The sequence below is a fragment of the Etheostoma spectabile genome, chromosome 15 (genome assembly GCF_008692095.1).
Source record: "Etheostoma spectabile isolate EspeVRDwgs_2016 chromosome 15, UIUC_Espe_1.0, whole genome shotgun sequence".
Lineage (NCBI taxonomy): Eukaryota > Metazoa > Chordata > Actinopteri > Perciformes > Percidae > Etheostoma > Etheostoma spectabile.
Window position 1 is genome coordinate 25,723,066 of NC_045747.1, and position 26,694 is coordinate 25,749,759.

Below are 26,694 nucleotides of genomic sequence, written 5' to 3' on the forward strand. Positions count from 1 at the left end.
AGTTTAATTTAAGGAATTTCAGCAAACTAAAATGTCTGCACTGTGATTACTGCATATTCACCAGCACCCAGGTCTATTTGGATGCGATTACAGACCTTTGATATGTTTTATAGACTTATTTATCTTCTTTGAGACCTTTGGATCGGTAAACCTGGGATTATCTAGACAAGGATTAGAATATGGGTTTCAAAGGTCATTGCAAAATCAGAATGATCTGGATCTGATCAAATATTTTTCAACCTGGAACCATGATGAGAGTTCTTTAATGAAAAAAACGCCCGCATCCAAAATCCATACAAAATTAATTAAAAAACAAACAAAAAATAATTTTATGAAGCCCTAATTACAATTCTGCTTTATGTATGCATCTTGTGATGCGCCTGGACACTTCTCAACGCATAACAAGTTTTGATAGAAGTGCTTGAAGATGTATTCTGCAGAATGGATCTGTAGGAACAGAAGATTGGTGCAGCTATGTATTGTGAGCAGTTGTTTCGGCAGCTAGCTGCATTCTCAATATCACATAATGTTATGTTGCAAATGATCTAAAGGACTATTTGAAGTTTGATTTGTGGGGCCAGGCAGAGGAGCATCTTGGATTTCAAAACCACTGTTTTAATCAAAATGGAATTGATATGTCTGTTTGTGTCTTTGTCTGCTTCCCCCTTCTCTTTTACTGAATGATTTGTGTTAGACAGAGAGGAACACGTTTGAATATTTGTTTCAATGGAATGTGAAATGCGAGCAGAGTTTGGTATTGTGGGTAAAATCTGTATTTCACTTTGGTAGGCTTAATGGTGAAAACATAACTTATAAATCATTGTAGAGGAGCAGTGGCTGTGTCGGCTCTGTAGATTACCTCTCACTGCTCGCAAAGTTCAAGTAGCAAATGGAAAATCAAGTGGCAAGACTTAATGAGAAATGTCTGTTTGCCTCTCTGTTTCAAACCTCTCTCAATTCAATTTAAAGGGGCTTTGTTTCAATAACAATGTTGCCAAAGCTTCAACATGCAATTTGTCCAAATGTTCGGACAAAACACAACTAATCTCTGTCTCTCTCTGTCTCTCTCTCTCTATGTCTCTCTCCAAGGTATGACTATACCTGAAGAAGACACAGAGGCAGGTCAGACTGGAAAATACTGTCTGGTTGCCATCGGAAGACTGCAGGTGTGTGTGGTGCCCCGGTCAATTGGACCATTTTGACTCTCCTGAATGAAATATCATATCATACGTGGTGTGTGCGTGTGCGCGTCTGTCCGACACGGTCTTTCCAATCATTTTGAATTGGGTTAGCGTGTTCGGGCTGAAGCAGTGTGGAGGTGCAGTGGGAGCGGCCAATCATGTACCCGGAGATCAGACCTGTTGTGTGTGTTGAGCAATGGTTTTTAGGCAGTGTGAGAGTCCCGTACAGGAAAAAGGAAACATCACTGCCCTCTATCGCTGCCACAAGAAAGTTTTAGCCCTTGTACTGTCTTCCCGTTGACCGTGCAACTTTTAGTTTTTCTGGGTCAAAATGTAAAAAATGTAAAAAAAAGTATTTTGTTAATTTTTTTTATTGACACCTTTGTTGGTTTTTGACATTTTTTCACTTTTTTCAATGTTTTTTATCACTTTTTTTCCACGTTATATATGTCACTCTATGCATTTTTCCCACATTTTTTAAGCTATTTTCAACGTTCTTTTATAAAAAATAAAAATTCAGATGCTATTTAATAAAACATCAAAATTCATTTAAAGTAGGGAGCTGATCATTTGTTTTTATTTGTACAGAGCGTTGCAGGGAACCTCCACGTTATTTCTTTTGACAATCTGTTTGAAAGAAACCCAAATTTATAATATAGAAACCTTTTGAAAACAGGTCAAATTTGACCCGAGGACAACAGGAGGGTAAAAACACCAAACACAACAACTGAAGTGCCCAGGAGTTTGTGGAACAGCTGACTGTTTTCTCAGTCCTTCTGTCTCTTTTCTTTCACTCTTTCTCCGGGAAATGACGTTGCCTTCAAGTGCAGTCAATAATGTCAAGATTTTAAAATGATCTTACGGAACAAAACTGTGAAATATAAAGTCTACTTGGGCTACAATGAGGGTTAAAGAAAGCAACAGGACATCATACAAATGGGCCATTTAAGTGACACTCCAACCACCGCACAACCCTGCAGCGAATCACTGGTTCACTTTTGTTGCTCTTAATTAGGTCTCATTAGGCTACCTCCTGGGTCACATTCCAGACAAAAGCCGTGTCCACATTGAGAAAAGCTGATTTTTGGGTTGGCATTTAAGGTTATGGTTAGGTAAAGTCTCCAAGAACTGAATGTAAGTTTATGTAATGTTGGGACTTTTGAAACTGTATGTTACAGTTTCCAGCTGGAGTATTTGTTCCTAGTATAATATTTGTTCACAATTCCAGTTTTGACATCCTTTCAGGTCCCTATAAAAGGAAACAGCTGCAATTTAGCAATGAGCAATATTCACAACAGCAAAAATTGATTATGGATGCTCTGGTTTCCACTATTAATGAATCATGGATGTTAATGTTAAAGGTCCATGACATGCTGCCTTTTGGATGCTTTTATATAGACCTTAGTGGTCCCCTAATACTGTATCTGAAGTCTCTTTTATATAACCTTAGTGGTCCCCTAATACTGTATCTGAAATCTCTTTTATATAGACCTTAGTGGTCCCCTAATACTGTATCTGAAGTCTCTTTTATATAGACCTTAGTGGTCCCTTAATACTGTATCTGAAGTCTCTTTTATATAGACCTTAGTGGTCCCCTAATACTGTATCTGAAGTCTCTTTTATATAGACCTTAGTGGTCCCCTAATACTGTATCTGAAGTCTCTTTTATATAGACCTTAGTGGTCCCCTAATACTGTATCTGAAGTCTCTTTTATATAGACCTTAGTGGTCCCTAATACTGTATCTGAAGTCTCTTTTATATAGACCTTAGTGGTCCCCTATTACTGTATCTGAAGTCTCTTTCCCAAAATTCAGGTAGAGGGTGGGGGTGTGGCCTTGACCAACTGCCACTTTGCTTGTTTGAAAGCCATGATGTCCTTCTCTCATGGGTGGGCCAAATTCTGTGGGCAAAGCTGAGAAAGGGGAGGTAACCTTGCTCATGAGGGTCAAGATTCCAGATCGGCCTATCTGAGCTTTCATTTTCTCAAAGGCAGAGCAGGATACCCAGGGTTCGGTTTAGACCTATCACCATTTCTAGCCACTGTTAGACCATAGGCATACTGGGAGAACTCATATTAATATTAAACCTTTAATGTTAATCTTGAGTTTGTCACAGTCCACTAAAACTCAGCAAGTGTCAGCTTTAGTGAGTTGGCATTGCGCCACTATTGACAGTCACTATAAATAGAGGGACTAATTTTAGACGGTTTTGTTAGTCTTGAGTGTACACCAATGCCAGTGGTCAACAGTAAACTCTTGTGTAAAAATACCGGTTAGGGCTGTACAATATATTGTTTTATACAGCCCGACTGCAATATACACACACCACAAAAGAGACTTTAACTGCACTTTAAAATGTAACTGTCAATCTTTTGTTAGTGCTGCCTTTTTATATGTTCAATTTGTTCATTAAATGTATGTTCAAAATTATTTCCTTTCATTTGTTTTAAATTCAACAACAACTTTATATGATTTATCAGAATACTGAAAGCATCAGAACTAAGTTCACTTTAATATCTGTTTATTTATGGCAAGTAATGTTCAACAATTCAACAATGTTCTCGCATATTGCATATTTTCCTCATATCGTTCAGCCCTTAATCGGGTGTAGTTGTATTTGTGCTCCAACTATCCATTTCCCTTGCTGAATATCATTGTCCCTATGTCTAAATGATTCATGTTAAATTTGTCTGCATCCTCCCTCAGGTGACCAGCTCTCCAGTCTCTATGGACATGAATGGCCTGTCCGTACCTACAGAGTTCCTGTCACGTCACAACTCGGATGGTGTCATCACTTTCGTCGACCCGCGCTGCATCAACGTCATTGGTTACCAGCCTCAGGTTAGTTCTGAGGAGCAAAGGGACTCTGTACTCATAATGTTCTGAACATTCATCTTAGAGATAGGAACGTTATCTGTTTGCATGCAAGTTGCGTGCAAAGGGAATATTTGCCTTTCAACATATTCAATTCATAATGTTACCAACATTAGCCTTTCATGAGCATGGTATAAATATTTGTCTTTGTGGTAAATCATTGCTTTACTTCAGCTGCAGAAAACCAGTATTGTATTGGAAACAGGCTTGCATTAAGATTAGACTTACGAGCCAGAGGTCCGATTATGAAACATACAGATTGTTGTTGTTAAAAACAGAAAAAAAGACAGCTTCTGGCAGACAACAACCCTGACACATGTGGGTCATTGACAGGCGACAAAATGTAAATGACTTTGCGCGCCTGGGTAGCTCAGTTGGTGGAGCGCACGCCCATTTATAGAGGTTTCCTCCTCAACGCAGCTGCAGCGGGTTTGACTCCAAACTGCTTGCCTTTCTGCATGTCGTTCCCCTCTTTCTCCCCTTTCATGTCTTCAGCTGTCCTGTCAAAATAAAGACCTAAAATGCCCAAAGAATATACTTGAAAAAACAGCAAAAATGTCACAGATCTGGGTTTGAATGTTGTTGGAAACATTAGGGGTAATGTTAGGACACAACTCAACAAAATAAATAACAAAATGTTGGTCTTGTTACATATTATACATATAAAAAACTCCTCTGCCATGGGTTAGAATACATGAGGTAAAGACAAAACATAAGTAATAAGTGGGCCAAACCGTTGGGATTAAAGTGCTAATATATTAACAATTTATGTAAAAGTAAAAGTAATTTGTTTAATGTGATGACAGAGGATGTAAGAAAACTTGTTTGAAAGATGTTTCTCACTGCTGTAGGTACTGTATATCATCTTCCTAAAGGGAGTTTCACAAATTAATAAAACAAAGCGTACAATGGGTCCTGAAATATAAATGTTGCTGTCCTCTTGGTTTGTGTGGTGTATAGCTCCACCAGCTGTCTCTGGGGGTTCCGTATAATATTGCTGACAGTGTTAGCTATTTCTGTGAGCCCGCTTTTGCTCCTAATGGTATATTAAATAATATTTGACTGTAACATATTATTAGCAAAGGTAAAGCGGCCTATTTGTGACAAAAAAAACAAAACACGACTGAACTGTTTTTGAATATAAGTTTATGTAATGGAAGAAAACAAATCCGTGGGCAACGCATTTCTGCTGTACAATACAATATGTGGTAGGAAATAGCTGTTGTTTTTTTGTGTTTGGTTAAAGAAACCCTTTGTGTAATGAGGACATATTTCTGTTAACTGACTGTAATCCTGTCCTGTAGGACTTGCTGGGGAAAGATATCCTGGAGTTCTGCCATCCCGAGGACCAGAGTCACCTGAGGGAAAGTTTCCAACAGGTAGGTAGCTGCAGCGGTTAATTGGACCGAAAGGTTGCTTATTTTAGTCAGGGGGAAAAGAACAGCAGAGATCATGGGGTTAAAACTTGAGAAATGGGATGATTAGAATGTTTAAGAAATGGGTGTTTCTCGTGCCAGGGTCCACATGGAGAAAAAAGTGTATAATCTTGGACCAGAACTCAGACAGTTGGAGCTGCTGTAGGCGACTTCAGAAAGTATCATCACGTTGCATTTCTGTACACATTTCTGAACGCTCCAACTGAATGTCCTCCTGTACACCTTCCACATCAACAGAGAAAGTCTGTGAGAACAAGTGCATGTCCTTCTTTATGGCAGTGAAATATTGAAAGGGCTGGTTAAACTCTGTGACCAGTGATGTGATCACTCACATATTTCCCCATTTTCACAGAAATGTACGGCTACAGTGCAAACAGAGCATTAGTTAGCTTCATGGTTAGCTCACACTCACCGGGGTGACCTGGCGTCTGCAGAAGAACCGTGCTCAACTGTAAAGGTCCTTGCACACTCAGTCTGATCCGTAGTAATTAATGTGGTGCGAAATCTTTTGCAAAAACAATACAAAATAGGACACTGCTATCGCTCTGCCTCTCTCTCCCTCTCCCTCACGTTACCTCTGCCTGTCCTCTCTGCGCTCTCCTTTTTCTGTTTGCGTTCTCATATTCCCCTGTTCCATTCTCTTCATCACCATCCTACTGTGCATTATCATCTTGACAGCAGACTATCTTGAGTTATGAAATGATACGTTGCACTTTGCAAGCATCTTTCTGTGCTGCATCTCTGGATAGGCTCATACCCTTTCTTTGTCCAAACACATCAAAATGTTTGCTACGGATGTGGACAAATGCAAACAATTGATGTAAACATGATTAACATAACGTATGGTCGTTGTTTTGTATGTACATTTTGGAGTGTGCAAGGGCCTTACCCGCCCTACAGCGTTGTTAATGGGTTATCTTAGTCTACAGTTGTGTTCAAAATAATAGCAGTCCAACATCACTAACTTCCTAAATCATATTTTTTGGTGGAAGTGATATTTCTACATGGCAAATAATTTACTAGTAAGTGTTGTAGAGTCATAGAAAACCAACACACCCAACAGTTGTGACATGCATGCTGCTCATTCTGTGTAACTGAATCTGTAATTGAAAGGGGCATGTTCAAAATAATAGCAGTGTTGTGTTCAATTGGTGAGGCAATTGATTCTGTGAAGAAACAGGTGTCAATTATGGCCCATATTTAAGGAAGGAAGGAAGAAAATGTTGTGCATGCCGGTTCACACTGACTTACTCAGCAAAATGGGTTGTTCCAGACATTGCTCTGAGGAACAGCGGACTTTGATTAAAAAGGTGATCCGAGGGGGGAAAACATATGAAGAAGTGCAGAATATTATAAGCTGCTCAGCCAATTTGAAATGCCTTGAAATGGCATCCAAAGCATGAATGACATGTGAAAAAAACGGTCAACAAAATGGCAAAGGCTCAACCAAAGATCAGCTCCAGGAAAATCAAAGAAGACTTAAAGTCACCTGTGAGTACTGTTACGATCAGAAGAAGGCTGTGTGAAGCAAATCTATCAGCTAGAAGCCCCCGCCCCCCGAAGAGTCCCATTGCTGAAAAAAGAAATGTACTGAATAGGTTGAAATTTGAAAGGACACGTTGACTGGCCAAAAGAGAAATGGGGCAACATTCTGTGGACTGATGAGAGTAAAAGTGTTCTTTTGGGGTCTACGGGCCGCAAACAGTTTGTCCGACAACCCCCATGCACTGAATTCAAGCCACAGTACACTGTGAAGACAGTAAAGCATGGTGGTGCTGACATCATGTTATGGGTCTGTATCTCATACTGTGGTGTTGGGCCTATTTATCACATACCAGGGATCATGGATCAGTTTCAATACATCAAAATACTTATAGAGGTCATGTTACCTTATGTTGAAGAGGAAATGTCTTTGAAATTGATCTTTCAACAAGACAATGACTCAAAACACACCAGTAAGCAAGCAAAATCTTGTTAATTAATGTTATGGAGTGGCCACCCCAATCCTCAGACATCAATTCCATAGAACACTTGTGGGGTGACATCAAAAATGCTCTTTCTGAGGCCAAACCCAGTACTGGAGAGGAATTGTGGAATGTAGTTCAATCGTCCTGGGCTGGAATACCTGTTCATATGTGCCAGAAATTGGTCGACTCCATGAGACATTTTTAAGTTTATACAGTAAAAGCCTAGTATTCCTTTTTCTTCACTTTCTGCAAAGGTAGAACAAGAACTTGAACAATTTTGGTTATGTTTTGATTTGGAATTGAATGTGCATTGATCTTATGAAATTAATAGCTATTCTAAGGATTTTGAGCATTATTCACTTTTTTAAACACACTGCTTTATAGGGCTGCACAATTAATCGAATTTTAATCGCGATCATGATTTTGACTTCCCACGATCACATTTGCGTGATCGAGCGATTATTTTTTTTAAAGCGTCATTTCAATTTTTTGAAATTGTTTTTTTTTTCAGTCATTTTTTTTGCAAAGCCAATCTACTGCTACTACCGTCTGATCATGAGCCAGTCTAAGTAGTTCCCTGCACCCCGTGCAGCTTAGTTTCTAGATGTAGACAGTCACAGAGATCAGAGTAACGGGAGGAAAACTCAACAGATAGCAGTCGGTTATACGTCGGTCTCAAGGTTTACCAGTTTACCAGTAAACGCAACATTTTGTCCCATCTGTTGTTGGGACAGCAGTGACCAGTGCTAGTCGGTGCTAGTAGCGTCTGTTAGCTCCTCTAGGACGCACCGGTGCTAATGTCCTCGCATCCGTAATGCTGTTTATATGGATATGGTTTAATTTCGCGTTACATGACCCATTTCGTCTGTAAAGCCGTGCCTGTGTTAAATCTCTCCTCTGCTCTCTCTCTTCTTACTCCGCGCCCGTCCACACTTCTGACATTTATCCACGGTTTAAATTTTTTATTAACACAGCTGTATATTGTGAGAGGCAAACCTGTATTTGTACCAGTGTTTCCGCTGCTATCGCGGCCGCTACGGTGAAGAACACAGAAGAAGTTATTGAATGCAACTAACTTCGATTGGTAGAGTAATAGCGTGTGAGACGGAGCTGCTGGACCTGGACCTGGACCAGGACCAGAGATGTGACCCATTGCTAGAATATCACAGTTCATAAAAATGCAGCGTAGTGAAGATACAGACGTGTCATACACACAACGTGTGTATCCGCCATTTGACCCGTGCTGGACCTGTTCATAGTGATCAGCCGTCTCTCTGTGAGTAGCGTCCATCACACTCCCTCTCGCAGTTATAAATAGCCTACGTGACGATAAAATTTGTTTTGGTTAAAAATCAACAAATAATCGTGAGAATAATTGCAATAAAAATTTTCATCAAAATAATCGTGGTTATCATTTTGGCCATAATCGTGCAGCCCTACTGCTTTTACTCTGGACACAACTGTATGTCCGTGAAGTGCTGCTTCTGGGATTGCTCTGTTCCCGCCGAAAAATCCATCAGATTTCACTAATTTAGGTCAGATATCCGTTGCCTTGGACTTCCTTTGTGTTTTCTGAGGACTAAGGTTAACGCTCCTCAGATCTCTGCAGGGTAAATCCAGACAGCTATTTGACACTGCTGCTTTTGTCGGGTGATTAGCACCGCCAAAGGCAATTGTGATTGGTTTAAAGAAATGCCATTAAACCAGAGCATGTTTTCCTCCCATCCTAGAATGCTATGTGGAGGAGCCAGACTTCTCACCAGTGCTGTCTTCTGCCATGTTTGTATACTCTAAAGTCACCTTTATTTGCGCACCATTTCCAGTTATAAGATTCGGGACTCTGTTTGTGTGTGGTGTGCTGTTCTGGGAAAAGTATTGCTCTTTACACACACTGTAGAAACAAATGTATGTATCAACATGTTGTTGTGTGTGGGGTCTTTTACATTTATAACCTCCAGCCATAAATCATAGCAATCAAACCAGCAGGTATGTCAAAGGTCTTAGTAAAAATTGATGAAACATTTTTCTCAATGGGCTTGTATATACACAGGTGTGTTGTGTGTGTGTGTGTGTGTGTGTGTGTGTGTGTGTGTGTGTGTGTACACAAATCTGTGTTGCGGTGGGAGAAGGCAGAATCGCAACACACCCCTTCCAACTCCAGAGTTATCCTTCTTGTCCAGATCCAGTGCTACCACATCTTTAAATTACTAGTAGTCCTTTTGGTGCCGTATTCCTTGTTTTGTCTGGTAAATTTAGCTAACTGTAAAGACGACTAAAAGCGAAAGAGGGGGCACCGGTAACGCTAACAGAGGTGTAGCTAACATTACGAGTGGCCGCTGTTTTGAATCGCGGGCCTGGGTCTGTTTCCCGACGGTTCAATAAACTGCTGTTAGCGTCCTTAGCATCGGAGTTAAGTGTTGACCGGGATGGTTGCTAGCTGCTTGGGGGCTGACTGTGGATGTGTCCCCGGCCTGGGGCTGTAATGATAGTGAATGGTTGCTAGCTGGCTGGGGGCTGACTGTGGAATAGATGTGTCCCAGGGGCTGTTGTCAGCTCTCATCCCGACTGAAGCCTTGCATTGCCAGGAGAGTGAGGCAGAAGACAGGGGTGTGCTAGCTAGCTAAATTACCATTAGATTAACTAATTAACGTTACTGATGAATTTGTGGGTTAGCCCAGAGTTGTTCACCACGGTCAAAACAATCATACTAAAAATAAATGAGTGTGTTGAACGGTGTCGTAAACTTACGTTACCCACCAAGAATTACATAAGCATTATCATTAGCTACTTGTCAATCAGCACCTTTACAGTAGGTACAAAAGCACTTTTCCCCTTTGTTCCCCCTACAGGTTGGGAGGGGAATTGTCCATTACTGTTACCATTATCATTATTCTTATGTCTTTTCCAACAAGTTAATGAACCACTGACATGATTTTCTAGACATTATTTTAAGATACAAAAGAATCTTTGGTGTTGGATTGATCAACATTGAAATCAATCAATATCGATAAATAAGGTATCTGTTGTATTACTAAAAAAGTGGGATGTAATCAATGACAAAACGGTGCCATGTGGCAAAAGATTTTTGTATTACATTTACTGGGGGGTATATATATACTATATATATACTGTATAAAGATTCAGTTCAGATCTGTTGACACTTTTTGTTGGCTGAGAAGGCAGAAATACTACAGTTTTTAGTGTCAGCATAATTAATGTTCACAACCTGTACATACAGCTTGAGAATGTTATATGTGAAATGTTAACCAATTTACAAATTCAGCATGTATCATACTGGATGTCAGAGCTGGCTTGATAAGCTTAAAGTATTGAAACGGTGAGCTCAAGGGAGAAAGTTAGGGACTACAGTATTGGTAACAGCTTGCCACAGCAAGTACATAATACAGCGAAAAACGCTTCAAACAGCTGCTAATTACATTCTTTACAAGTCTCCCTCCTCAGATTAAAGTGGTTTTGTTGACAAGTTGTAAAACGGAAATGGAAAACATGGGTTCGCCCTCTGTTCTTGTCTCAGGAATGCCTCAGAGGGTTTCATGTAGACAACTTTTCACTTTCAGGCAACCACCCTGGAAATTGTTAACTACGAATGAAGAACATTGTGATGGTAATGGAATTGTAATAAGAAGTAGAGAAGGCTGTTGTCACTGTAGTTTCAATCGCTGCTACTCGTCACCTCCAGACTCCACCTGGATAATTAGGAAGTATTAAAAACAGTGATATTGATCAGTGGTTTCCCTCCCTCTGTAGGTGGTGAAGTTGAAGGGTCAGGTTCTGTCTGTGATGTACCGTTTCCGCATGAAGAACAGGGAATGGATGCTCATCCGAACCAGCAGCTTCACCTTCCAGAACCCATACTCTGATGAGATAGAATATATCATCTGCACCAACACCAACGTCAAGTAGGTTCCCTTACAAACACACACACACACACACACACACACACACACACACACACACACACACACTACACACAGCTCGTAGAGGGCTACGCCTGTACTCATACAATCTGGTGTAACAACACGTAACTATCGTTCTTCTCTGGCCGGGCTGTTTCTATTGGTGTCACTTATCATTTACATGAATTATATGTTTTAATCAATGTTTATTTTTAATTTTAGTTACTTATTATGTCAAATTAAAAATGAAGTTAGCTTCAATTCAACAACGTGCTGTTTGTGTCAGGCCGAGGTGCTGATGGTGTATGTGGTGTGTTGTGTTTGGCAGGCAGCTACAGCAGCAGCAGCAGGCCGAGCTAGAGGTTCACCAGAGGGATGGACTGACTGCATATGATCTTTCCCAGGTAACCCTCTGCTTTAGAGACACTTCATGGTCACACTCACCCCTACTTTTCACTGAGGGCAATCACTGCCATTCAAGTCAACGTCTGATATTCCACTAGCTGCGCCACAGCGCATCCCAGAAACGTGCGTGAAGGGGCTTTCCGCTCCGCTAAAGAAATGCGTCAGGTCTTTTTTCACGACCAGAGATCATCTTGAAGGTGGAAAAACATAAAACACTGATTTTTATAAAGACAACGCCAGACAAGAGAAGGCATGGAGTTTAATTGCAGGAGTGCTTAGAGTGCACAACCCCGCGCCGTCACAGCTTGCAGAGCATTTGCGCTGGAAACAACAACCGCGGTACGTCATTTCATAATAATAACACGCCAACCATACATTAAGCGTTGCACTCTGCGATGCGTTTCATAGACAGACATAGCGACAGACATGATACACAGACAGACACATATGCCAGATTAGCAAACTAGCAGCAACATGCCTCCATGTTGGAGAAAAAGGATCAATCTGCTCAGTGCTGCCTCCTCTGACATCCGTTGTACTTGTGCTTGTGGGTTGTTTGTGTACATTTTTGTGACCTAGGTCTATCATCCTTAACGTCATCCGATATGCTCTCATACTGACCCTACCCCACCCCACCCTCAGGTGCCTGTGGCTAGCGTCAGCAGTGGAGTCCATGAGGCTGGGAAGAACATCGACAAGACAGAAATCCTGTTCTCCCAGGAGAGAGACCCACGCTTTGCTGAGATGTACACTGGCATCTCTGGCTGTACGACACACACACACACACACACACACACACACACACACACACACACACACACACACACACACACACACACACACACACACACACATATGTCCTGATAGTTGCTTGTTTAGCTTTACTGTCTTTTTTTTATAACCTGCTGTCTTTCCTCTCTGTTATTTCTAAAATCCTGACCCTGGTATGTGTGTGTTTGTTTGTGTAGCGGGAGATAAGAAGATGATGGTTCCCTCCTCCACAGCTGGAGGCCAACAGCTCTACTCGCAGAGCTCTCCCTTCCAGCAGGGACACTCCGGCAAAAGCTTCAGGTACATGTGTGTTAGGGCCCATTCAGACCATAAAAAGCCATCTGGCGATTTGCTGCAGAGTTATGTTGCGGTGGGAGTGTACTTACAGTTTTTTGCCGACTGCTTACACGGTGTATATATCTTACTTCTATGTCAGTAGGAAACTGCAATCAAAATGAAACAATCCTTTCTCAAAATGGCATTTTTGCGACAAAATGATAGTCACATGCACCACTCTTGTAAAGCAGCAACAACACACTGATGTACTTTATTAAAAACACTGCTCTTTTTAATACTTTGTATACCTATTTTCTCATACAGTCTTCTGTAAAATATTGTTACAGTAAAGAACATCTACTGACATTTCAATGAATGCAATGAATTTGAAACCAAAATAAAATACGGTACCGTAATCAATACATGTTACTGTAAAAAAAATAATAATAAAAAAAATACTTACAAATAATTGAAATACATTTTTTTTAGTGGTTTTGTGGTTTGTAAAGGATGGGGTGGATGGTTTATTGATCCCGCCTCCTGTTAGGGTCTAGCCACATCACCTCATTCACATCACAAGCAATTCCATCTTCTATTGTTTGCAGAAGAGGCATGGGGGTATGTGGTTGGCGGTTGTAAACTTTCCAACGCCAAGCTGAAAAGAATTTCTCAATCAGACTGGGTAGTAAGGGGCCAAGTGTACTGTGAAGTTATAGTTTAATTTTAATTATAATTTTCAGATTCATTTTTGTATGTAGAGGTTGTGCCAGAATAGGTTTATGTGGTTTAATTAACAAAAAAACACTATATTTGTGTTGTACTGCACATTGCTGCAGCTCCTCTTTTGTGTTGAGCTCTCTGCTTTGGCTACCGAGTGAGGCATCTCTGTTCCGTCTTTGTTGGGAGTTGCACATACGCAGTACCTAGGTAAGCACTGCTAGCTAGTCCGTTGCAGAGTATGAGGGCATGCCACACTAGCAGCTAGGCAAGCTTTATAACGTGTGTTACAAAGTGACTGCTCCTCAGATCTCTGCATGGTAAATCCAGACAGCTAGCTAGACTATCTGTCCAATCTTTTCTCTCGCATGACTATTTTGCAGTGGCTCTGGGCAGAGTTTAGCACCGCCCATGACGATTCTGATTGGTTTAAAGAAATGCCATTAAACCAGAGAATGTTTTCCTCCCATCCCCAAATGCTATGTACAGTAGCCAGACCTTCTTTCAGTGCGCTTTTGAGGAGGGTCTGGCAAAGCGAGACTAGGCCAGTGGTGTGATAGTAGTGTGTCTATAGAGGAAAGTGAAGCCTGACTGACTGACTCTGTGTGTGTGTGTCTGTGTGTGTGTGTCTGTTTGTCTGTCTGTCTGTCTGGCTGTCTATGTGCTCACAGTTCCTCTGTGATCCATGTCCCCGGTGTGAACGACATTCAGCCATCAGGGTCATCCAATCAGAATCTAGCTCAGATCTCCAGACAGCTCAATCCCGGCCAGGTGGCATGGTCAGGCAACCGACCCCCCTTCTCTGGACAGGTAACACACACAAATGAAAGCAAACACACACAATTATTACTGTATGTGAAACCATTGCTCTCTGTAGCAATAATAAAGTCAGCCATGACTGCCAAACTAATTTTCTCTCCCCAGACTCCTATCTCTGATCTCTGTTAACAGATGGTCTTATCTTATTGGTCATTTTTGTGTGTGTGTGTGTGTGTGTGTGTGTGTGTATGTGTTTCATAATCTTGCTAATGAAATGTGCTGAGCATATGTTTCTTAACAGGCTCATCTGTCTTCCAAACACACTGCTGAACTTGTCAGGTCATTCTATTGGACTAAATGTTGTGTTTTTAAGGAACCACTAACTGCATCACAATAACTAGAGCCAGATGATATGAGGGAAAAAGAGAGTTATATGTTTTCACCATCTCTAAACACAACAGCCATTAAGACATCATACTGGGTGATAGATGTGCCCTGCAGTACGTAGATAAACCTGGAATTCTTTAATGCAGTTGCCCAATATGGGAAAAGCCCATTTGTCTAAAACCATGACTTGTGTCTAAGGAATGAAAGATTGTTCCACAAATCATCAAGTTGTTTTGGAGCCACAACTAGCCCCTACCATGTATTTTGGGCTGACGTCCTTGCAACAGCTGAGTGTGACTGGAGCAAAGTAAAGAAACATCAGTGTGTAGGGTTTTAAAATATAATGTCATAAAAAGCAGCAACCCTGTCCGTATATAATAGTACTGAAATCCTCAAAGTTCAGTTAAGCGGCTGCTGCTGTAAAATTTCTCAACACAGTTGCATCTGCTTTTTATCAAAGTTATTATTGTTAATGTTTCTGACTGATGATTAAACCAGGAGAGTCACATACTGTGAGTCAAAAAATATTGTCTATGGAAACATTTAATGAGGACCTAAAAACAGTTAAACAGTAAATAATAGTACATAGGAAGTAAGTTTTGTAATACAATAATTGAACAAAGTGTTTTGTGAACAACGAGTACTGTAGAATGGCTTTTTTCACATTAAAGGCAATTGAAATTAACTAATGAAAACCACCACTAATTCCATTTTTTTGTTTTGTTTTGTTCGTGCGTTGCTTGTTTTTCCTTCATGTAGAGTGTCCTTGGGTACCTTGAAAGACGCTTTAAGTTATTATTATTATTTGGGAATTTTTAGTCCCTTATTTGACAGGACAGCCAAGGATATGAAAGGGGAGAGAGAGGGGGAATGACATGCAGCAAAGGACCACAGGTCGGTGTCAAACCCGGGCCCGCTGCGTCAAGGAGTAAATCCCTAATATGGGCTCCTGTTCTACCAACTGCTATCTGGGCGCCCGATTATTATTATTATTATTATTATATGTGTAAATAATTTCAAATGCTTGTCTCTAACCAACAATAAACCCAGAAATGACGTACCTGAGTTAGTCATTGTAGCTGCATAGGCATTAATTGACGTTTCTTACATGAAGCTTCTTTGACATTTTTTTTGCAAACATTTGCTGGTGCTTACTACCTGTTACCCAAATACAGCAGCTGGATCAGGTTCATAGGCAGAGCACATTTCTCAAATGGCAGAGTTTCATCTTGTAGTTTGGCCAACTCATGGAAATAATGTTTATGTGGCACATAAACTAACAAAATTATGTGTCAGATATTTTTTATGCTTCTAAAAATGGTTTAAACTTATTTCAATTAATCACAAAACATGTTCAAATTTGGAATAAAAAATCTTTTGGATATTTAATGCATATGGTAGGCATACATAAGTAATCATAGTGTGTTTTCAGGAAGCCTAATTAAAAAAAGCCAAAGTGCAGTGAGCTGTGAAGCCTGCTGTACACGGACACTGATATACTGTATAGGTAACCAATATCTGTGCTCCCCAGCCCAGTAAAACCCAGTCCAGTCCCTTTGGTATTGGTTCTGGCCACAGCTACCAGACGGACCCGGCCTCCTACAGTCCCCTGTCATCCCCGGCCACTTCCTCCCCCAGTGGCAACGCCTACTCAGGACTGACAAACCGCAGCACAGCTTTTGGTGAGCCTTTCTCTTCTTTTTTATCCTCATTTATTACTGGGTGATGTATTGTAATTTCCCACCTGTGTGGTGTGGACTTTAGGACATACACTACCGGTCAAAAGTTTGGGGTCACTTCGAAATTTCCATTGCACTCCATTATAGACAGAATACCAGCTGAGATCAGTTGCATTGTTTTTTTAACCAGCGCAGCAGTTTTCATATTACATTATGTGCTTACATAATTGCAAAAGGGTTCTCCAATGTTTTCTCAGTTAGTTTTTTTTAAATTATATCAGATTAGTGAACAGAATGGGCCTTTGGAACATTGGATGAATGGTTGCTGATAATGGGCAATGTAGATATTGCATTAAAGATCAGCGCCCCACTCAGATCAGCTGGTATTCTGTCTAACATCGGATGGAATGGAAATTTGTAAGTGGCCCCATACTTTTGACCGGTAGTGTACATTTGCTGTTGAAGTCTCTGTGTGTCTGTATCTGTCTGTGTGCAAACATAATATCATGAACACAGAAACAGAGGAACATGTGAATGAAACATATCTACAACACAGGTTCTGTCCCATGAAATCTTATTAGGTAGGGCTTGGTGACATTGAAAACATAGAAAACTATGATATACCACAAAATAGCAAATATGAATAGCAATACAAAATTGCATTTAAAGCAATCAAAGACCATTGTTCTACATTACATCAGACAAACCTTTGGACGCCACACATTTTTAACAGCTTAATGCAGGTTGGGCATCCTTTTGATTTTATACCATGGTCTGGGTGAATACTCAATTTTGATTGGCTGCAGGATGTCATAGGACACCTACTAAAGGAGTTCCAGTGAAACTGTTTACTGTTCTAAATGAATGTTCTACCTAAAAACAAAAAGAAAATGTGAATGTGTTATTTCGAACACTGTGTAGTGCTTCAGGGCCTCATCCTCTGAACACCACAGGATGGCGCTAGCACACAAGCTGCAGGAAGTAAGTGACACTGCCCATCTGGAATGACTTTGTTTCACAGCGAATAACGTTTTCTCACATCCAGTTCACTGTTCAGGTCGCTACTTCAGGCTGCGGCCGACAGTAACGTCACACATCGTGGATAAAATTCGTTCGTAAAAGTCTTTATATTGTTTTGTGGACAATGACATAGCTGGACAGCTAGGATGTCTTTTTGTTAAACATACTGTAAAATTATTTTTACTGATTGCCAGCAGTACACAATGTTATTGACTTTGCATCTTGCTAGCATAGTGTTAGCTCTCTGGCTTGTAGCTAAGCTGAAGGGTTCTATGGCGTACTGAACAGACTATAAATATCTCACATTGCTAAGGGTGGCAAGTTGTACCTAAGGTCCGTTCTATTCCCTGAAGCAGTGAACAACGTTTGCATTGCACAAAAACCTTATAGGATGGCAATGATTGTTCCAGGTATTAGTCAAACTCTCAGGCGTAACCAGGTAAACAGAGTTATTGTTTGGAAAAACTTTAGAATTCGATAGTAAAATGTATTAAAATATGAATTAATGTTTAAAAATATTTGAGGCAGTGGTATACGGGTTAATGCCCTTTGAGGTCACCATTGTCAGGTTTTAATGAACTTTGGCGTTGGACGGTTCACGCTTCGCCGCCATCCATTAATACCAGAAAATGGACACCTCATCGGGCACTAGTCCTTACTTAACAATTCTGATTCCAACCTGATTCTTCCTTTCTATTCCGGTTCTTATTCATTCTCGATTCTGATTCTTTGAGGGAAGGATTTCAAACAGGTCACATCCTTATTTCACAGATAAGAGTATCATTTTTACTTTTATTCAATTTTGATTTTGATTCAGTTTTACTAAGCGTTTTCTGCGTGAAATAAAGCGCTTAAGAGCGCCGCTTACTCTGTTCCACAGCTGCAAGCCAACGAGCGCCTAGAAGTACAGAGCCCGCTACGGAAACCAAAAGTTGCACGTGTTAAATTTGGAACTGATGATGTTGGAACCGGTTCTCAATGCCCAATTCTTGCCATATGTACGTCATTGATTGTCACCATAAGTCCTTAAACTATACTGCCAACAAACCATATTATCACTGAACCCTTTTAATTATTCCTAGTTACATTTGTATATAAATTGGCAAACATTTTTGGCTTTTCTGTTTTGGAAAAGAGAATGAACAATAGAGCTGAAATGTGTCACTCTCCCCATGCTGTCACCAGAGAGGAGTTGAAACTGAAAGGTGTTTCAACTATAGCATACAACAGAGCTGAAAATCAAATGACAATGATGCAGGGTGGATGCCAGATGTAGGGAGAGAGAGACAGTGGGAACCCATGGACTTCGTTCAAAACTGCCTACTACACTAGCAGCACAAACTGATTCGGCCAAGATGTAGCATGTACAGTAGTATCCATCCATCCATCCATCTTCATCCGCTTATCCGGTATCGGGTCGCGGGGGCAGCAGCTCCAGTAAGGGACCCCAAACTTCCCTTTCCCGAGCCACATCAACCAGCTCCGACTGGGGGATCCCGAGGCGTTCCCAGGCCAGGTTGGAGATATAATCTCTCCACCTAGTCCTGGGTCTTCCCCGAGGCCTCCTCCCAGCTGGACATGTCTGGAACACCTCCCTAAGGAGGCGCCCAGGAGGCATCCTTACCAGATGCCCGAACCAAAGGAGCAGCGGCTCTACTCCGAGCTCCTCTCGGATGACTGAGCTTCTCACCCTATCTCTAAGGGAGACGCCAGCCACCCTCCTGAGGAAACCCATTTCGGCCGCTTGTACCCTCGATCTCGTTCTTTCGGTCATGACCCAGCCTTCATGACCATAGGTGAGGGTAGGAACGAAAATTGCCCGGTAGATCGAAAGCTTTGCCTTCTGGCCCAGCTCTCTTTTCGTCACAACGGTGCGATAAACGGAATGTAATACCGCACCGGCTGCTCCAATTCTCCGACCAATCTCACGCTCCATGGTCCCCTCACTCGCGAACAAGACCCCAAGGTACTTAAACTCCTTCACTTGAGGTAAGGACTCACTCCCTTCCCGGAGAAAGCACTCCATCGGTTTCCTGCTGAGAACCATGGCCTCAGATTTAGAGGTGCTGATCCTCATCCCAGCCGCTTCACACTCGGCTGCGAACCGATCCAGTGAGGGCTGAAGGTCACAGACCGATGACGCCATCAGGACCACATCATCTGCAAAAAGCAGCGATGAGATCCTGAGCCCACCGAACTGCAACCCCTCCCCGCCCTGACTACGCCTCGATATCCTGTCCATATATGTTACAAACAGGATTGGTGACAAAGCGCAGCCCTGGCGGAGGCCAACCCTCACCTGGAACGAGTCCGACTTACTGCCGAGAACCCGGACACAGCTCTTGCTTTGGTCATACAGAGATTGGATGCAGCACCGCAGCACCTCCCACAATTTCTCCCGGGGGACCCGGTCATACGCCTTCTCCAGATCCACAAAACACATGTAGACTGGTTGGCCATACTCCCAGGCCCCCTCCAAGATCCTTGCAAGAGTAAAGATCTGATCCGTTGTTCCACGGCCAGGACGGAAACCGCATTGTTCCTCTTCAATCCGAGGTTCAACTATCGGCCGAACCCTCCTTTCCAGCACCTTGGAGTAGACTTTACCAGGGAGGCTGAGAAGTGTGATACCCCTGTATTTGGCACACACCCTCTGGTCCCCCTTTTTGAAGAGGGGAACCACCACCCCGGTCTGCCAATCCTTAGGTACCGTCCCAGACTTCCACGCAATGTTGAAGAGGCGTGTCAACCAAGACATCCCCTCCACACCCAGAGCTTTCAGCATTTCTGGACGGGTCTCATCAATCCCTGGGGCTTTGCCGCTGTGGAGTTGTTTGACTACCTCAGCGACCTCCACCAGGGAAATTGACGACAATCCCCCATCATCCTCCAGCTCTGCCTCTACCACAGAGGGCGTGTCAGCTGGATTTAGGAGTTCCTCAAAGTGCTCCTTCCACCACTCTATTACCTCCCCAGTTGAAGTCAACAACGTCCCATCCTTACTGTATACAGCTTCCTCGCTTCCCACTACTGAGGTGGCGAACGGTTTTCCAGAAGCACCTTGTTGCCGACCGAAAGTCCTTCTCCATGTCTTCTCCAAACTTCTCCCACACCCGCTGCTATGCCTCTGTCACGGCTGAGGCTGCAGCCCTTCGGGCCCGTCGGTACCCTGCAACTGCCTCCGGAGTCCTCCGGGATTACATATCCCGGAAAGACACCTTCTTCAGTCGGACGGCTTCCTTGACCACCGGTGTCCACCAGGGTGTTCGTGGGTTACCGCCCCTTGAGGCACCTAAGACCACAACTCGCCACCGCAGCTTTAGCAATGGAAACTTTGAACATTGTCCACTCAGGTTCAATGCCCCCAGCCTCCACAGGGATGCCCGAAAAGCTCCGCCGGAGGTGCGAGTTGAAAGTCCATCGGACAGGGGCCTCCTCCAGACGTTCCCAGTTTACCCGCACTAGCTGTTTGGGCTTACCAGGTCTGTCCAGAGTCTTCCCCCACCCCCTGACCCAACTCACCACCAGATGGTGATCAGTTGACAGCTCTGCCCCTCTCTTCACCCGAGTGTCCAAAACATACGGCCTCAGATCAGATGAAACAATGATAAAATCGATCATTGACCTTTGGCCTAGGGTGCTCTGGTACCACGTACACTTATGAGCATCCCTATGTTCGAACATGGTGTTTGTGATGGACAATCCATGACTAGCACAGAAGTCCAACAAAAGACAACCACTCTGGTTTAGACTTGTGGCAGTAGTATGCATATGTGTATATGTAATATGTACAGTAGTATGCAGTATGCAAACAAAAGCAAAATCTGCAGTATGCATGGGACTGATCTACCTCACCTTCTTCTATTTGATCACTAAATTAAGTTGTGAGAATTTTTGAGGCCAGAAACTGTAGATTTCCATGATGGTCACCATTTAAAAAAATATCTGCGTGTGTGTCACAGGTTGTTTGCAAATGTTTCACTTCACACATTTCTCCATGTGAAGGCACCATTAATACTCCTTCAGTGAGTTCGATATATAGCAGTGCTGAGGTGGTTTCTTTTTTTTTTTTAGATTCCAAATATATGCAACAAGTAATAAGATCCCCTGTATCAACCCCTGCTGAGCTCTGTAAGATCCTTTAACATTAGAGAAAAGAGAGAAAAAGAAGAGATTGTTGGCATCTTCAGACCACAATTGCGACCAGGTTACATTTATTCAATTCAAATAGGAAAGCCATTTCCTTGGTTTTTCTTGTATAGACATAATTACACAAAAGGGGAAGCAAAGCAGACTTCAGATTCAATAATGATATACATTATTCTCCATGGCCTTCAAAGTTTTTTTCTCAGCCACACAGCTCATACACACCAGCCTTTTAACACAGCATGTTGCCTCTGATAAGTGCTTCTGAACAATACTAGAGAAAACGTTTTTTTCCACTGACAGGCTGGCATAAATAAAGTTGAGTCAGACAACTCACGTTTAATTTTTTTATATTTAACATAAGCAGAGCATTGTGTTTGATGGCCAGACTCCAAACTTGATAATATTTTACCAGACATTTTTGATATTAGTATGTTATTTCATTTTATAGATTTATTTTTATTGATTGAAATTACAAGTTACACTCTGTTGTTAGTACACACAGGCCTGAAATTTACACACACACAGGTCCTTTACAATGGAGGGATGTGAGAGTGAGATGTAGGTGCCTTGTTTGAGAGCTCTTTGGCACTGCCCAGGAAGTAGCTGTCTCTCCAGCTATTACATTCTTACTTTGGTCTGTAGGGGACTTGAACCAGCAACCCTCCTGTTACCAGCCTAACACCCTACAGACTGAGCTATTGCTGCCTGGTTTGGATCTTTAGTGATTCTCTAAGCCTTTTTTCTTACAACAACTGGTCTAAATAACCTGTATGCAGGGTAGGACACCGCCTATTGTATTGTCAGCCAAACAAACCGCTCTATGCAGGGCCCGGCAGTCCTCTTTGTTGCTGCTTCTGTACCAGGCAGAAACCCGTAGATGTCTGAGGTGAAACAGTCTCTGCAATGCGTTTCTCACCGCTGAGTCAGTATTCAGCTTCCAGGTCAGACCCTCGGTGATGTGGACACCAAGGTACTTGAAGCTGTCCCCCTATTCTTCTGACATTCACCCTCTGAGGCCGCCAATGTTGTAATGTTCAATATCTCCAGAATAATAGTGTAGAGATATACTTTTTTTGTAAGGAGGAGAGTAGCCGAGCCAATCCGCAGCCGTTCTGCAACCGGTGGAAATCAGGTGTTAGCCCCGCCCAAGACAATTGTGATTGGTTTAAAGAAATGCCAATAAACCAGGGCATGTTTTTCTCCCATTCAGTAATGCTGTGTGGACTAGCCTAGACCTTCCTCTGCAGAGCTGTGGAGGAATGTCTGTCAAAGCGAGACTAGGAGGAGAGAGATAGGCCACGTCAAGCAGTTATTCCTTGTGATCGTACAGCTTCCAGAAGCTTTGTAATCCAAAAGTTTTAGCCCTAGTCAAGACATTTCACTCTGAATCAAAGTGGTTAACTGAGTGGGATCTTGTTTCCTGGAGCCACACACCATAGAACACAAAGAGAATGTTTGAGTGTGTGTTCAGTCAGCAATGGCTCATCAGCCAGCTGCTCAGGCTTGCTGCTGTTTGTCGTCCACACTGCTGTAGGAATAAAGCCTGTCCAGCATGCAAGGGCTACTTGATAGCCTTTTAATGAACACACACATTAGCCAGATTGATTATCTCTCTCTCTGCTGCCTCATCCATCTATTCTTTATTTCCTCTCTTTTGTTTTTTCTCCCAGGCTGATTTTGGGAGTTTGATTTTTACACATCCATTGCACGCACTCTGTCGTTCTCTCCCTCATCCATTCTCTCATTGCTGTCAGCCCATTAGAAGGATGAAGTCAGTTACAGTCAGTATCATTCATTTTCTCTGTTGATGCCTGTGTTCATCAGTATTGAGTTATGATAAGCTCTGTTTTTTTCCTTATCGTGAATGCTTTCCACTTCATGTATACACAGCCAGCTGTGTGTTTGGTTAATTACTTTTCCACTGTATTTTATTTTTTTACATGTGCTCTCTTCACTCTCTCCATCAGCGGCTCAGCCTCTCTCTTGTTTCTGCATGTATATCTGCGTGTACTGTATAGCTACATCTGGTGTTGGAGTGTGTAGCCGCTGTTTAGAATTGCCATCCAGGCAATGTGTTTGTTTGTGTATGAGCGAGAGAGAAAGAGAGAGTTACAAAAAAAAGTTCTCAACCCCTGAGAAGGAACAGTTAGAAAGAGTTGTTTGCACAGCGTCTAAGATCATTGGCTGTGGCCTTTCCTCTGTCTCCTCCATATGTGCCACATGTATCAGATGCAAGGCACAGCAGGTGATTGCTGACTTCTCTAACCCTGTAGCTCCTTCTTTAATCCCCTCCAGAAGGCGATTCTAGGGTTTAGGCTTGCCTGCGGAAAAGCCCATATCCTCAAGGCTGTTGTTGTAGAGCAAGCATCAGAAAAAAGCACTTCAAAACAAATGTATTAGCACAAAGAACTTTAGACTCTGATCTTATACTTTATTCATATTCATATTCATATATTTATTATACAGGAAAGTTAGAAAAAGTAACATTACATTACAATATAAAAAAACGGGCCTGACTCAGTTAAAAACTGGTTTTCAGCAGGTTCCTGTTCTGCAGAAACATAAAAACATGGTACAGCACGTCAGGACAAACATTAATACAAAACATCGATATAGAAAAATAGATTTTGACAAATGAAATCCACAATACAGTTACATAAGGACAAAGACATTTATACAAAACATCAGCTGGGCTGAACAAATACGGTCTGTGCAAACAAGGCTTGGACAATACATAAAAAACATTTTTAATGTGTGCAAGTGTAACTGTTAAAGAGGAGCTGTTTGTATGCCTTTTTAAAATACGTGATAGATGATAGTGTTCTGATGTGATACGGAATATCATTCCAAATCTTTGTATATGTATAAAAAAAGATTTCTGACCAAAGTTGTTTTTGTATGAGGGAACTGGGATAAGGGCCTGTGAGACCGACCTAGTGAGGCGACCTGGTCTCACGTGTGTCGGAAAAAGTGCAACAAGTGCTGGTAAGGCGGTATTTTGAATCTGAAAATAAAATGCAATTGCGTGGCTGTTTCTAAAGTTTTCATAAGTCAGAGCCTTAGAGCGTTCAAGAGCAATACAATGGTGAGACCACTTTGGAAGGTTAACTTTATGTATGTTTGGATGTATAATTGTGATAAATATTTTTGTTACATATTTATATAGATTAGTAAAAAAAAAAAAATTGTCTACTATTTTGCCTAGATGGTTTGCACATGCAAAGACTGCTGTTAAAAATGGTTTTATTAAAACCCATCATATCACATCCAGACAGGACACAATAAAACACATTTACATAAAAACTCCATACACAATAGAAGCTGCTGTACATTAAAAACAGCAGCAGGTGCTCCATGGTGAGGACTGGATCCACGGTAAATAAATATATATGACACACTGCGAGCTGAGGTAACTGTGGCTGTCCTTACTGATTAAGATATTTTTATAGCAACGGGGACAAACATTTTTCTAAAGATGGACTCTGTGCCTTTTCCCTGATCTGGACTTGTGATATCGGGCCAATCTGATACTTATATTTACATGTACCATTACTTATACCATTACTATACTTACATTGACCACTTTACCTTTAGCAACAAAAGGTATGCAAAGTTGGTGGATTTATTTATTTATTTCACTAGTTTCTTGATCCAAATGCGGAAGTTCCTGGTTCAAAACTAAACAGCTTAAATTGTTGATATGATTTAATTTAATTTTTTATTTGGAAGACTGAGTCTTTAAATTGACTTGACACGATCACTCTACTGGAGTTGTTGGAACTACAGGCGCACTCAGGTCAATCTGGCTGCACAGCGTCACAGTTAAGTGGCGTGTCTTCCCGTACAGACAGCACACAAACCTGGCAACCACCAAGATTCATTTTGCTCTGTCATCGAGTTACTCACAGAATTAACATGAATTAGCAACAGGTGACCCGACCTGCTGCCAGGGAGCTGTTCACTAAGGCTACATTTACATTGCTACGGAAATATATATCTTTTGCTACGTTTCCCCCTCTCCTTGTCCCTTCTCTGGTGTTTCCGAGCTCCTAAACCAGGGACATTTGGAAACACTTCTGACCCGTTTTGGTTTGGAATCTGCGGGGTTGTCTAGCAGTCTCAACGGCCACAAACGGAGACCTTTGGCAACATTGACGCCATCGTTTCTCCTCCTGATTGGGTCATATCCGTCATGACGTCTTGTTCTCTGAGACTAAGCTAATAACGTTACCATGGCAACTATTAGCAAAGGGCAGAGTATACATGCTACCTCATGTTTATGCCTAGTATACGAGAATGTTGATGAGATATTTTGGTTTGGGCCTGTTTAAATAGGAATTCATTCTTCTACTGGAGCTAAAAACACTTGTGTGCACACTTGTGTCCTTTAGGGCTGCTCGATTATGGAAAAAATAATAATTTGACGATTTTTTGGGTCAATATTGAAATCACAATTATTTAACACAATTACTCATTAACCTTCGGATATAATGGATAGTGTCCAGGGTATAATCTTTAAATTCTCTTTATCTCACAGAAAAAGTCTTTTGATAAGAACAAAATCTGTTTTACTAATGTGACTAATCTTACGTGTCAGCTTTACAGATATCATACATAACTTTATACAGCTAATGAACAATTCCAGATACTTAACACACTATTGCATCACACGTCACATTTTTACTCACTATGACCACTACTAGCCTACTGTTATTACTAAACATTGTGCCAAAATATGAACAATAATGTGTCCCTCAGTGGGCTTATTTACCAACTACCTAAAGAAAAATCCAGCAAATAGACGGTATCTTAGAATAACGTTATGTGACTCATGTTGACTCATTTTACATACAGTTTAACAACTAAACTAAATGCTGAGGGAACATTACTATGTTTTTTCATGTTGGTTTTGAGCGGTAGGGCTATGCACCCCCACTAAGCTGGAAAAAAAGTTTTGCCTTTTTTTGCTCACCAAACACTTCTGTGGCTTACTCGCGCTGAGTTTTTAATTCCAGTGGATGCGCACGACTTGCCCCGCTGACTGCTGATTCTAGGGCTTCGGGAGGGGCGAATGTGCATGTGTGGATGTGCACATGCGCGTTTCATTCAGAACACAAGACAAAATAAGAGTGTTCTTGCAAAACAGAACATGGCAA

At 41.7% G+C, this 26,694-nt stretch overlaps 1 protein-coding gene across 1 annotated transcript in view; it reads left to right on the forward strand.

Moving 5' to 3' along the window:
- The window catches only part of arnt2 (aryl-hydrocarbon receptor nuclear translocator 2), a 67,028-nt gene that overhangs the window by 35,607 nt on the left and 4,727 nt on the right, over positions 1 to 26,694 (forward strand). The window contains exons 9-17 of the mRNA XM_032536550.1: positions 1,090 to 1,166; positions 3,888 to 4,022; positions 5,360 to 5,434; positions 11,227 to 11,378; positions 11,704 to 11,779; positions 12,423 to 12,546; positions 12,749 to 12,851; positions 14,216 to 14,354; positions 16,222 to 16,372. Of these exons, the coding sequence (XP_032392441.1) occupies positions 1,090 to 1,166; positions 3,888 to 4,022; positions 5,360 to 5,434; positions 11,227 to 11,378; positions 11,704 to 11,779; positions 12,423 to 12,546; positions 12,749 to 12,851; positions 14,216 to 14,354; positions 16,222 to 16,372 (1,032 nt within the window). The remainder of the gene's footprint in view (positions 1 to 1,089; positions 1,167 to 3,887; positions 4,023 to 5,359; positions 5,435 to 11,226; positions 11,379 to 11,703; positions 11,780 to 12,422; positions 12,547 to 12,748; positions 12,852 to 14,215; positions 14,355 to 16,221; positions 16,373 to 26,694) is intronic.